Genomic DNA, 10233 nt, shown 5'->3' on the forward strand with positions numbered 1-10233 from the left:
GCTTTTCCTGCTCCCCCCCTCCTTTCCATCTCACCCACCCCTTCCAAACAGCTTTGACTTGGTCACAAACGGTGGCATCTCCATCATCCTCCGGTTCGAGCGAGCACCTTTCATCACACAGGAGCATACCCTCTGGCTGCCTTGGGACCGCTTCTTTGTCATGGAAACCATCATCATGCGACATGAAGAGAATGAGATTCCCAGCTGTGACCTGAGCAACTTTGCCCGCCCCAACCCTGTGGTGTCTCCATCCCCGCTGACATCCTTTGCCAGCTCCTGTGCAGAGAAAGGCCCCATCGTTCCAGAAATTCAGGTACCCAGCTCTCTTAACTGTATTTCTCCATGCTTTTATTTCATTTGTGGGGAGGAGGATCTCAGGGCTGGAGTGGGGGGGGGGGGGCTAGGGAGATCCCAACAGCCCACCATGCAGAATCCAGCTCCCAGATCCCACCGCAGCTGCGGTGTCAGGAGATGATGGCCACCCCTCTTACACACTCAAAATACACAAGCTCTGGAAGCTGACTGGCACGCTCCAGCATATAATGAATTCCTCCTCTCTTTCCATTCTGTCATCGAGCTCCCTTCCACTTTCCTTTCCCCCGGCTTCCAACGTCCCCCTCTATCATTATTTCTGTAAAAAGTGTTTATGATGAGAGGATCTACTAAGAGGAGTAGGCCAGAGGAGCATCATAATAAAGATGAGAACATGGATATGAGGTGCTTGGCACAATGTATAGCACCTAATAAGTGCTCAATAAATTTTAGCCAGTATTATTATTATTAAGATTATTTTATACACATTGCCTTCCTGCCAGTTAAGGATTGCTTTGGCTCAAATCTCCACACACAAGTGCTTTAGTTAATTATCATTAAAAGGAAGTAATTTGGAAAGATTCATTTTAATCAAATGGAAATCAAGATAGATTCTTTGCCTAACAGAGCTGTATAGAGTAAAATGTCTTCCGCCATCTGAGCTCAATTTCTAGTGGCAGAAACAAAGGCCAGGGGAAGAGGAGAGGTGGCAGGGAGAGGCCCCAGCTTCACCCACTTCCCCACTGGCCATGTGCATATTAATAGGTTGCTGGTGGGGCAGCCTGGGTGGCTCAGCGGTTTAGCGCCACCTTCAGCCCAGGGTGAAGGCGAGATCCTGGAGACCCTGGAGTCCCACCTCGGGCTCCCTGTGGGGAGCCTGCTTCTCCCTCTGCCTATGTCTCTGCCTCTCTCTCTCTCTCTCTCTCTTTCTCTGTGTGTCTCTCATGAATAGATAAAATCTTAAAAAAAAAAATAGGCTGCTGGTGTCTGGAACAGGGAGTGTAGACACTTTGTGTGTATGTTTCACGCCTGGCTGAGCAGACACATCTGTGTGTGTGTCCGGTGGAGTGGCTTCAGGCACCAGCTCGCAAGAAGCACATACAACCCTTTGGAAATTCTCATGGTACCCACAGGTTGAAAACCTCACTCACTCCTTTTCAGAGATTCAGCACTTGTCTCCTGTCTCAACTACCAGGCTGACCTTTCTTTTGAAATGGTTGTCAGTGGAGACAGAGCTTGCTGGAGAGAAGTAATTTGTTACTCAACCCTGGTTCAGCTCCAGCTAGACATTTTCCCAGGAGCAATGACTTTGGAACAAATGAGGTTAAAGGTCCCATCCTCTTCACGCTGCTCCCTGGGCTGGGTGTTTGCAAGCCCAGCTGGGTCACAAACCTTGCTTATTATCAGATTCATGAAACACATGAAAACAAGCTCCTGGGTTTTCCCAGTCCTATCATTGGCTAGCCTTCACTAGCACTGCGCGATAAACATTTTGAAGGGTATGTTGAAGATAAATATTTATGAGAGCATCATGATGGTACTCGAACCCTGCCTGTGGTTCACCCGGGTAGAGAGTCTGCTTTGCGTAGAACTTGCAAGCTGCTTTTTAGAAAGATTGCTTTCCTTTAGGCCCAATCCCCAACATTTCTTGTGTTCAGAATGGAGTGGGGGAGAGAGCTCACACCCATCTATGATATAAAATGGACAGAAAGGAAAAGGCTTTCTGTGTGAAGGTCCAGTTTCTCCATGAACACAAGAATAAAATAATCATTTTTCTTTTAATGGATATGTTAGCCTCAATTGATTTAATGTCCCCTTCTTGAAACAGAGCCCAGAGCATCAAGCTGATAAAAGTTCTCTGCTTTTGCCATGTGCCTGAGCATCCTGGCATTGATTTTAAAGTTTCCATCTTGGAACTGAGCCCACTGCACCCAGTAGATCAAATAGCACCTTCTCCGCCATTCTGTTCATCTAGCACAGCACAGGGCACAAAAACCCTATGGTGCCAATTCGACTTCTTTCCATGGGTGAGCTGGGGACAGGGGGGTGTGCATTGGTCCTTGGCAGGCTGTGTTCTCAACCTCTCAGGTCTTTGTTTACTTTCCTGAAGAGGATCTCACTCTAGTGAAGTTGTGAGGGAGGACTCTTGGCTACTGAGGCAGCTGTCGGCAGTAGTCTGCGGGGAAAGGTCTTGTTCCAATTGTCGCCCACTCCCAGCAGCAGCAGCAGCGCCATCGTCCTGCTCACTGAGCACCTGTTATGGACAGGGCACTCTCTATACATGACCGCACTCGGTCCTCACACCAGGCCAGGGAGGAAACTGAGATTCGGCGGCTTACATGAGTTTCTCAGGTGATGTTGCTAGTGAGTGAGAGGCGCCGTGACGATAAATATTTTACACGCACTATCTTCTGTGTTCCTCTCAGTAATGCAACAGGGTGAGCATTGTCTTCCCCGCTGAATGGAGGAGAACCTGAGGCCCAGAGAGGCACACACAGTTGGCCCCTGGAAACCAGGCCTTCTGCCCCTTGGTTCCCTCCTCCTCCCGCTCCTCTTCACACTCTGCTGCCCCCTCTCCTTTCTCCTGTCTTTTCTAGCTCCTGCTCCTCCTCTCCCCCTTAGTACCCACCCCCCGCGTCCTCCTCTGCCTCTCAGTCACCCAGGGCGCCTGGGGCTGCCATCTTTCCTCCTCTGGTGAGTCCATGACCGTCACTTTCTGTGTAATCTGTCTCTCTAGGCTCTGCAGGAGGAAATAGCCATCTCTGGCTGCAAGATGAGGTTGAGCTACCTGAGCAGCCGTACCCCTGGCTACAAGTCTGTCCTGAGGATCAGCCTCACCCACCCGACCATCCCCTTCAACCTCATGAAGGTGCACCTCATGGTGGCCGTTGAGGGCCGCCTCTTCAGGAAATGGTTTGCTGCAGCCCCGGACTTGTCCTATTATTTCATCTGGGACAAGACAGACGTCTACAACCAGAAGGTGTTTGGGCTCTCAGAAGCCTTTGGTAAGCCTCTCAGCTGCCGAACTCGAGACCATCCCCAGAGAGACAGTAACACTTGGGGGCATGGGGCTCTTTTTCCACCTCCCTTGTTTCTTCTTTCCTCTTCCCAGAAATACCTACGGTTTAGTTGGCATTCAAGACTTTTCTGTGGCCATCCATGACCTAAAGAATGTACTCAAAGACCTGAATGTAGAAAAGTTGATCATGAAGAAAAAAAGGGGTTATAAAACCAAAAGGGCTCTTGAGAAGCCTTGTGGTGGTATGTGATGGATTATAAGAGGCTTCGTGCCCACAAAGACAGAGCTATGTGGGCATTGCCCTGGCCCCCTCACAACTCTCTGGCCTGAGCTCACCCATTAAAAATGTCCAGGAGTCTGGAGCTCCTGGGTTTCTTCAGTTTTATTGAGATATAAGAGTTAATAATCTTTCTTCATCCGAAAGGCTAGTTGGCCTCTTTACCTCATTTGTAATCAGAAAGGTTCTCTCCTTGTTGTCATTGCTGTCTATTTTTAAGATGAAGCAGGAAGTGGTGGTGGCCTTGCCTGTGTCCCAGCCCCACTGAGACCTCGGGCTTCAGTGGCTGGCCATGCTCATTGCAGCTTCCATGTAGAGCAGTGCCCAGGAAGAGTCCAGAGCTGCACTGTTAGCAGAGCTTGCCCCTGCAAGGCTAATCCCCCACGCATGGAGAGGATTAGCCCAAGGAATTCCTTCTCATCCTAAACCTTACTCCAATTTCATTCCCTTGCTAGACTCAGCAAAGGTGGAATGAGGAAGCAGAGGAGAAATAGTGTTGTCAAATAAAAGAGAGGAAGGGAGGGAGGGAAGACAGGTAGTCAATAAAGACAATGTCTGTCGAACACCCGCTCTGGCCAGTGTGCACCCCTGCACACTAACATCCCATCCAATCCTCACCACCATCCTATGAATCAGAAATTGTCTCCAGATTCTGTGAGAGAAAGCTGAGGCCCAGAGAGGAGAGGGGATGGATGAGGAAGGAACAGAGCTGGATGTGGTTTTGCATCCCACCCTACCTTGCAAGGGCACATTGGGAGCAAAGACGCTGTCTCTCACTGTTCCCTCTTCCTTCTGTAACTCAAGGTAACTCATGAGTATCCTTAATGTCCACCAGCCAAGGAAGAAGGGAAGCATCTGCACCCTGACTTCCGAGGGCAGAGGCTCACTTTCCTGAGATGACAGGTGACCAAAAGGAAGCATAGAGGACTGCCAACAGGACTCAGTGTCCCTCTGGACATGCCCCTCCTGCCGTTGATGTCCTGCAACCTTTTATGGCACCTAGAGAAATTTTCTAAGGAGCTGCCCAATTGCTAGTTCCTGCCATGAACACGTGGTAGGATATTGCCCACTTGGCAAATAGTGTCTACCCAGAAGCGTACTTGAAAGAAATGGCATTCCTGTCTCTGTTAATTCCTTTCCATTGGGCAGTTACAGGGCTTTTTACAAGCCCAGCCTTGGGACACCTGCCATGGTTAGCTTGCTTCCCGGTGCCCTTCCAAGGAGGCCTGTATTTATGAAACAGAAGTGAAACCAGGGGATTGTCAAGCTTTGAGGCCTCAAAGCAACTTCCAGCTTTCAAAGTACCCTAACTGAGCAACTTTTCCACGTACTCATTATAAACAATTTTGAATTTTCTTCCTATAGTAAACTAATACCATTATCATTCATAATAACTTAATAAGTGGACAAAAATATAAATAAATTCATGTATGTTTTTATAAATAATGCCACTACTTGTTAACATTTAAATTTATTTTCTTATTTCATTTATAGTTGTGTGTATATGTGGTCTTTTTTAAGCACAGATATAATACTGTATATAGCCTGTCTTTCCAACTTAGCATTATTCCATAAACATTTTCCATGTTACCCCATTATCTTCATAACCAAAAATATCCAATGGTGGGCATAATATTCCTCAAGTGGGTACACTTTGATTTGCTCAACCTCTAGCCCCTTTTGAACTTTTAGATTATTTCCAATGTGCACTATTATAAATAATGCTGCAGTAAAGAGTTTTATGCCTAAAGTATTTTCCATACTAAAGGATTATGTCCTGGGAATCGATTCACCTAAGTCCTTTTTAAGGTGTTTAGTACATTTTCTTGAACTTTTCCTAATGATGCACAATTGCTCTTTGAAAAGAGGACATTAAGGCTCGGCATCTCTGTGTTAGTACTGCACATACATCTGGTTCCCACTTAGACACAGGATCCTTGGGGCAGCCTGGGTGGCTCAGCGGTTTAGCGCCTGCCTTCATCCCAGGGCGTGACCCTGGAGACCCCGGATCATGTCCCATGTCGGGCTCCCTGCATGGAGACTGCTTCTCCCTCCGCCTGTGCCTCTGCCTCTCTCTCTGTCTCCTCTCTGTGTATTCTCATGAATAAATAATAAAATCTTAAAAAAAAAAAAAAGAAAGAAAGAAACAGGATCCTTTCTCCTTTCCTACAAAAGACAAGCCAGAGCCTTGCATGCAGATCAAAGCCAAAGCAGAGGCTTTGCTCACCTGTGGATTTTGCACCTTTTGTTTTCTGCAGTTTCTGTGGGTTATGAGTATGAATCCTGCCCAGATCTGATCCTCTGGGAAAAAAGAACAGCAGTGCTGCAGGGCTATGAAATCGATGCTTCCAAGCTGGGAGGATGGAGTCTGGACAAACATCATGCCCTCAACATCCAAAGTGGTGAGTATATTAATAGAATTCCAGGAGCCAGGCCACGGGTATGACCTTCGTCTCATATCCTTTGTGACCTGCCAGATAAAAAATGCGCACTTCAAATTACATGGGCTCATATGTGATCAGTCGTCAGAAGGATTAGTCAACAGATACTCCTTGGGAGCCTGCTCTGTGTTTGTGACTGCTAGGCACTGGGGATACAGAAAGGAAAGAGTTGGCAGTCTGGTGAGACCCCAAACACTTCCCAGGCCGTCTCCATGCTGTACCATGGACAGTGCCATCACACACAAAAGCACAGGACACTGGGGCATAGAACAGGGGCACATCAGCTGCTTGGTTCAGCAAGGGGTCTCTTTGGAGAGAACCTCTGAACTGGAGTCTCAAAAGATCTATAGGATTAGCCCTATATATCAAGCAGGGAGAACATTCTAGGCAGAAGGCACAATATGTGCCAAAGCACAAAAGCCTGAAAGAAGAGTAATTGGAGAGAAGGTTCACTGTGGTTTGAGCAAAGGATGAAATGAAGGCAAGAGCAAAAGCCAAAGCTGGGGCTGGAGCAGCTGGAGCCCAGGATGAGAAGATTGGGACTTTGAACTTCATCCAGAGGCAGATGGCAAGCCTCTGAAAGGTTTCAAGCACACAAGTGACACAATCAGCTCTATATTTTTGATAGCTCACCTTGACTGTGTCCTGGGATGGAACAGCTAAACATGGTAATGGTGTCTCCCACCTAACCTGAAGATGCTGTGAATGCCTATCAAAACAACTACATTGTCTAAGGAAAAACTAACAACAAATTCCAAACTTTCTGATAGGATAAAGATTTATAGATAGCTAGGGCAGCCTTTAAAATAAAATTAAACAAAGAAGCACTGCCAGATATTAAACTATCTTAGACAAGCCATAGTCTCCAAAACTGTTTGATCCTGGCATAGGAGCAGACAAATAGATTCTATGGGACAGAACAAGGCATTCAGAAACTGACCATGAGTGTCTGAAAAGCCAAAATAACAGAATTTGAAGCAAGTTAAAAGTGTGTTTCTCACTCACCTCAAAGTCTGGAGGTAGATAGTCCAGGGCCGGCTTGGCACTCTGCAGGGTCAGAAGTGTAGACTCCTCCCCTTTCATTGTTCTACTCAGGCCTCCATCCCCAAAGTTATGGTTCAGGGTGACCACTTGAGTTCCAGCCTTCAGAACCACATCCTAGCCAGCAAGAAGGAAGAACAGGGCTAAGGGCAAGCCCTCTCCATTGCAAGGACACCTCCCAGGAGCTGTCCACCCCACTGCTACTTCCACACCACTGGCCAGAACTTGGTCACCCACCAAGTGTAGGCAGCTCCAGATAATCATGTGGTCGGCCAAATAGCAAGGGTACTGTAGCTACAGAATAAGGACGAGGGACAGGTTAGATATCTGTGGATGACTACACCATGTACATGTAGGAACTGGTGCATTATAGAGGTAGCATCAGGTGTCAGTGGAGAACGGATATTTATTTTAGAAATTGGTGTTGGGAAAACTGGCTCAATGGCAGAGAAAAGTAAAATTAGGTTGGCACGACATACAAAATAAATAAGGTTAATTAAAGATCTAAATTTGAAAGATAACACTTTAATAGAAGAAAACAGGAAAATATCTTTATGATCTCAGGAGAAGGATTCCCTAACAGCAAAAAGAACACAAACATTACAGTAGCAAAATAATTGATTAAATTATATAAAAATGAAAGATACCTATTTAATGGAGGGCAAAGCTAATAGATGATAGCCTGGGAGGAGATCCTTGTGACCATAAACACAAAACTCAGGTTTTCAGTATGGAAAAGGTGAGGTCAGAGTCAGGGAGTCCAGTTTGGAGATTGTAGCAATAACATGGTAGATGAAGGGGGATAAAGGCCTAAAAAGAAATAATGGGTATGGGATGAAGCCTACAAGTCTCTGAGGTCAGGCCCTTCATTTTGCCGGTAAGGAAATAGGCCCAAGAGCAGCTAAAGCACTGGTGAGTCCTATGCAACAGCTGGGATCAGGCCATTGGGAGCAAAACCAGCTAAAAATTCAGGTCTCCTGACTCTACCCTGGTGCAAAGAGACTGAATTTCACTCATGCATTTCTATAAACATTCACTGAGATCTATTCCGTGTCAAGTTCTGCATTAGGCACTGGGGGTGCCTAATGAAAGGGAGAAGACGTGGTTTCCGTACTTGAAATGGTATCAATCTACCCTGGTGCAAAAAGAGAAAAATGGGTAAGTGTAATAAAAAATTCACGCTGTAATAGGGACAGGGACTAGGTACACAAGGCATAGACAATCGATCTGAGAAGCAGTGGACCTGAATGATTCAGGGTATGGCTCAGGAACGTTTCTGCCACCATCCATGTGATTTTAGGTAAACCACTAGCCTGCTCCCCCACCCCCATCCTCATCCCCATTAATACAGAGGTGGATAATAGGACCTATCTTACTCATTGTGAGCATTGGATTAGGAAGGCAGGATGGCCTGTTCAGGACATTCTGGGTTTCATGATGGGGGTGTGGCAGCCTTGGGGTGGGGGGTGAGTCTGGAAATGGTAGGCAGAGATCATGCATTCCTTGCAAAATCAAGGGGACTCCGTGGTCAGCCACAGAAGAGGACTGTGCCCTGCTCCAGAGATGATCCTGCCCTTTTGTCCTTGTCCCAGGCATCTTGCACAAAGGGAATGGGGAGAACCAGTTTGTATCTCAGCAGCCACCTGTCATCGGAAGCATCATGGGCAACGGGCGCCGGAGAAGCATATCTTGCCCCAGCTGCAATGGCCTTGCTGATGGCAACAAGCTCCTGGCCCCTGTGGCCCTCACGTGTGGCTCCGATGGGAGCCTCTACGTGGGCGACTTCAACTACATCCGAAGGATCTTCCCGTCTGGGAATGTCACCAACATCCTGGAGTTGAGGTATGTAAGGCGATGCCCTCCCCACACTCCCTGATACCATCCCTTGGCCATCCCGTGGACCCAGCTGTCACTACCCACTGCACCCAGAGGAGGAGATAGGACAGAGCTTCACCTGTCACAATCCATCTGGGACTCTCCGCTTCCCAGCTCAGGGGCTAAAGCAGAAGCTGGAGGGCTCTGGGGAGGCAGGTGCTGTTTTCTACAGGGCACTGCAATGAAAAACCATTTGTGGGACAGGGGAATATCCTTGGCACCCAGAAGATATAAGTCTGCTAACAACCAGGAATTAGGCTCTGGAAGCCCTTGGATTTCTTCCTGTTTCCTGGCACCAGACAGATTAGAATTACTCACATTGAGTCTCCTTAGAAGGACAAGGACAGCAGGATGGACACGGCCCCCATGCCAGTGTTGCCAGGTTTGGTCCTGTGACTAAACACTCGTCCGAGTTGGGAACAGTTCTCTTCTGCTTCCCGGTGCTGAGATCAAAGCCCCCGGGGCTGAAATCAGCCATTGCCTCTCTGCCCCTCACGTGCTGCAGAGCCAGCCGATTCAGTCTTCTCTCTCTCCCCATCCCAACTGTGTGTGATGGAGCACAGCCATACTTAGAGCTTGGGGAAGGGCATGATGGGTTGCATTTTCTCTAGGCATCCCTAAAACAGGTCTTTTTAGAACCAAAGCACTGTCATAGGGTGGGTTCTAGGGTTACAGGGGAGCTGTGGTTACAGACAGGGGAGCCCCATGCTCTCTTTCATGAGAAATTGCATCAAGTTCCTTAGAACTGCTTTGGGGAATGGGATCCATTCATCTCCTGGGCTGGGTACCACGTAAACAGGATGGGCCCACGAGCTGGAAAGCATTCCTCCAAAATGGCCAGAGAAAAGGAAGCTTACTTTTGTCAGGTCCCAACTATTTGCCCAATATAATAGTCCCATAAAATATTTATCACTATTGCCCTTGACAAACAAGAAAAAAGGACACCCGGGGAATTTAAAGAATCTGCCCATGGTCCAGCTTCTAGAATGATGGACCCAAACCCAGAAGGCCATGCATTACACAGCTCTACCTCACCAGAGAATTGTCACCAGACTCAATGAGGGCCACTTTGGCTTGATGCCACGTTAAATTATTCCCTGGAGGTAATTGCTGGCTGAGACTCTCACTCTGCAGTGCACATGTGAAAGGAAGGGAAGGCTTGCTGGCTGACCAGTCATTGCAGCCCTCAGGAGGAAAGGGTTCATATCCATACACACACACACACACACACACATGCACATACACACACACACGCACACACACAGACA

At 47.5% G+C, this 10233-nt stretch overlaps 1 protein-coding gene across 3 annotated transcripts in view; it reads left to right on the forward strand.

Moving 5' to 3' along the window:
• The window catches only part of TENM4 (teneurin transmembrane protein 4), a 2722049-nt gene that overhangs the window by 2653017 nt on the left and 58799 nt on the right, over positions 1–10233 (forward strand). For all 3 annotated transcript variants that reach the window (XM_049099077.1, XM_049099079.1, XM_049099078.1), the window contains 4 exons: positions 52–313; positions 3050–3317; positions 5867–6010; positions 8683–8932. In XM_049099077.1, the coding sequence (XP_048955034.1) occupies positions 52–313; positions 3050–3317; positions 5867–6010; positions 8683–8932 (924 nt within the window). The remainder of the gene's footprint in view (positions 1–51; positions 314–3049; positions 3318–5866; positions 6011–8682; positions 8933–10233) is intronic.

The sequence above is a fragment of the Canis lupus genome, chromosome 21 (genome assembly GCF_003254725.2).
Source record: "Canis lupus dingo isolate Sandy chromosome 21, ASM325472v2, whole genome shotgun sequence".
Lineage (NCBI taxonomy): Eukaryota > Metazoa > Chordata > Mammalia > Carnivora > Canidae > Canis > Canis lupus.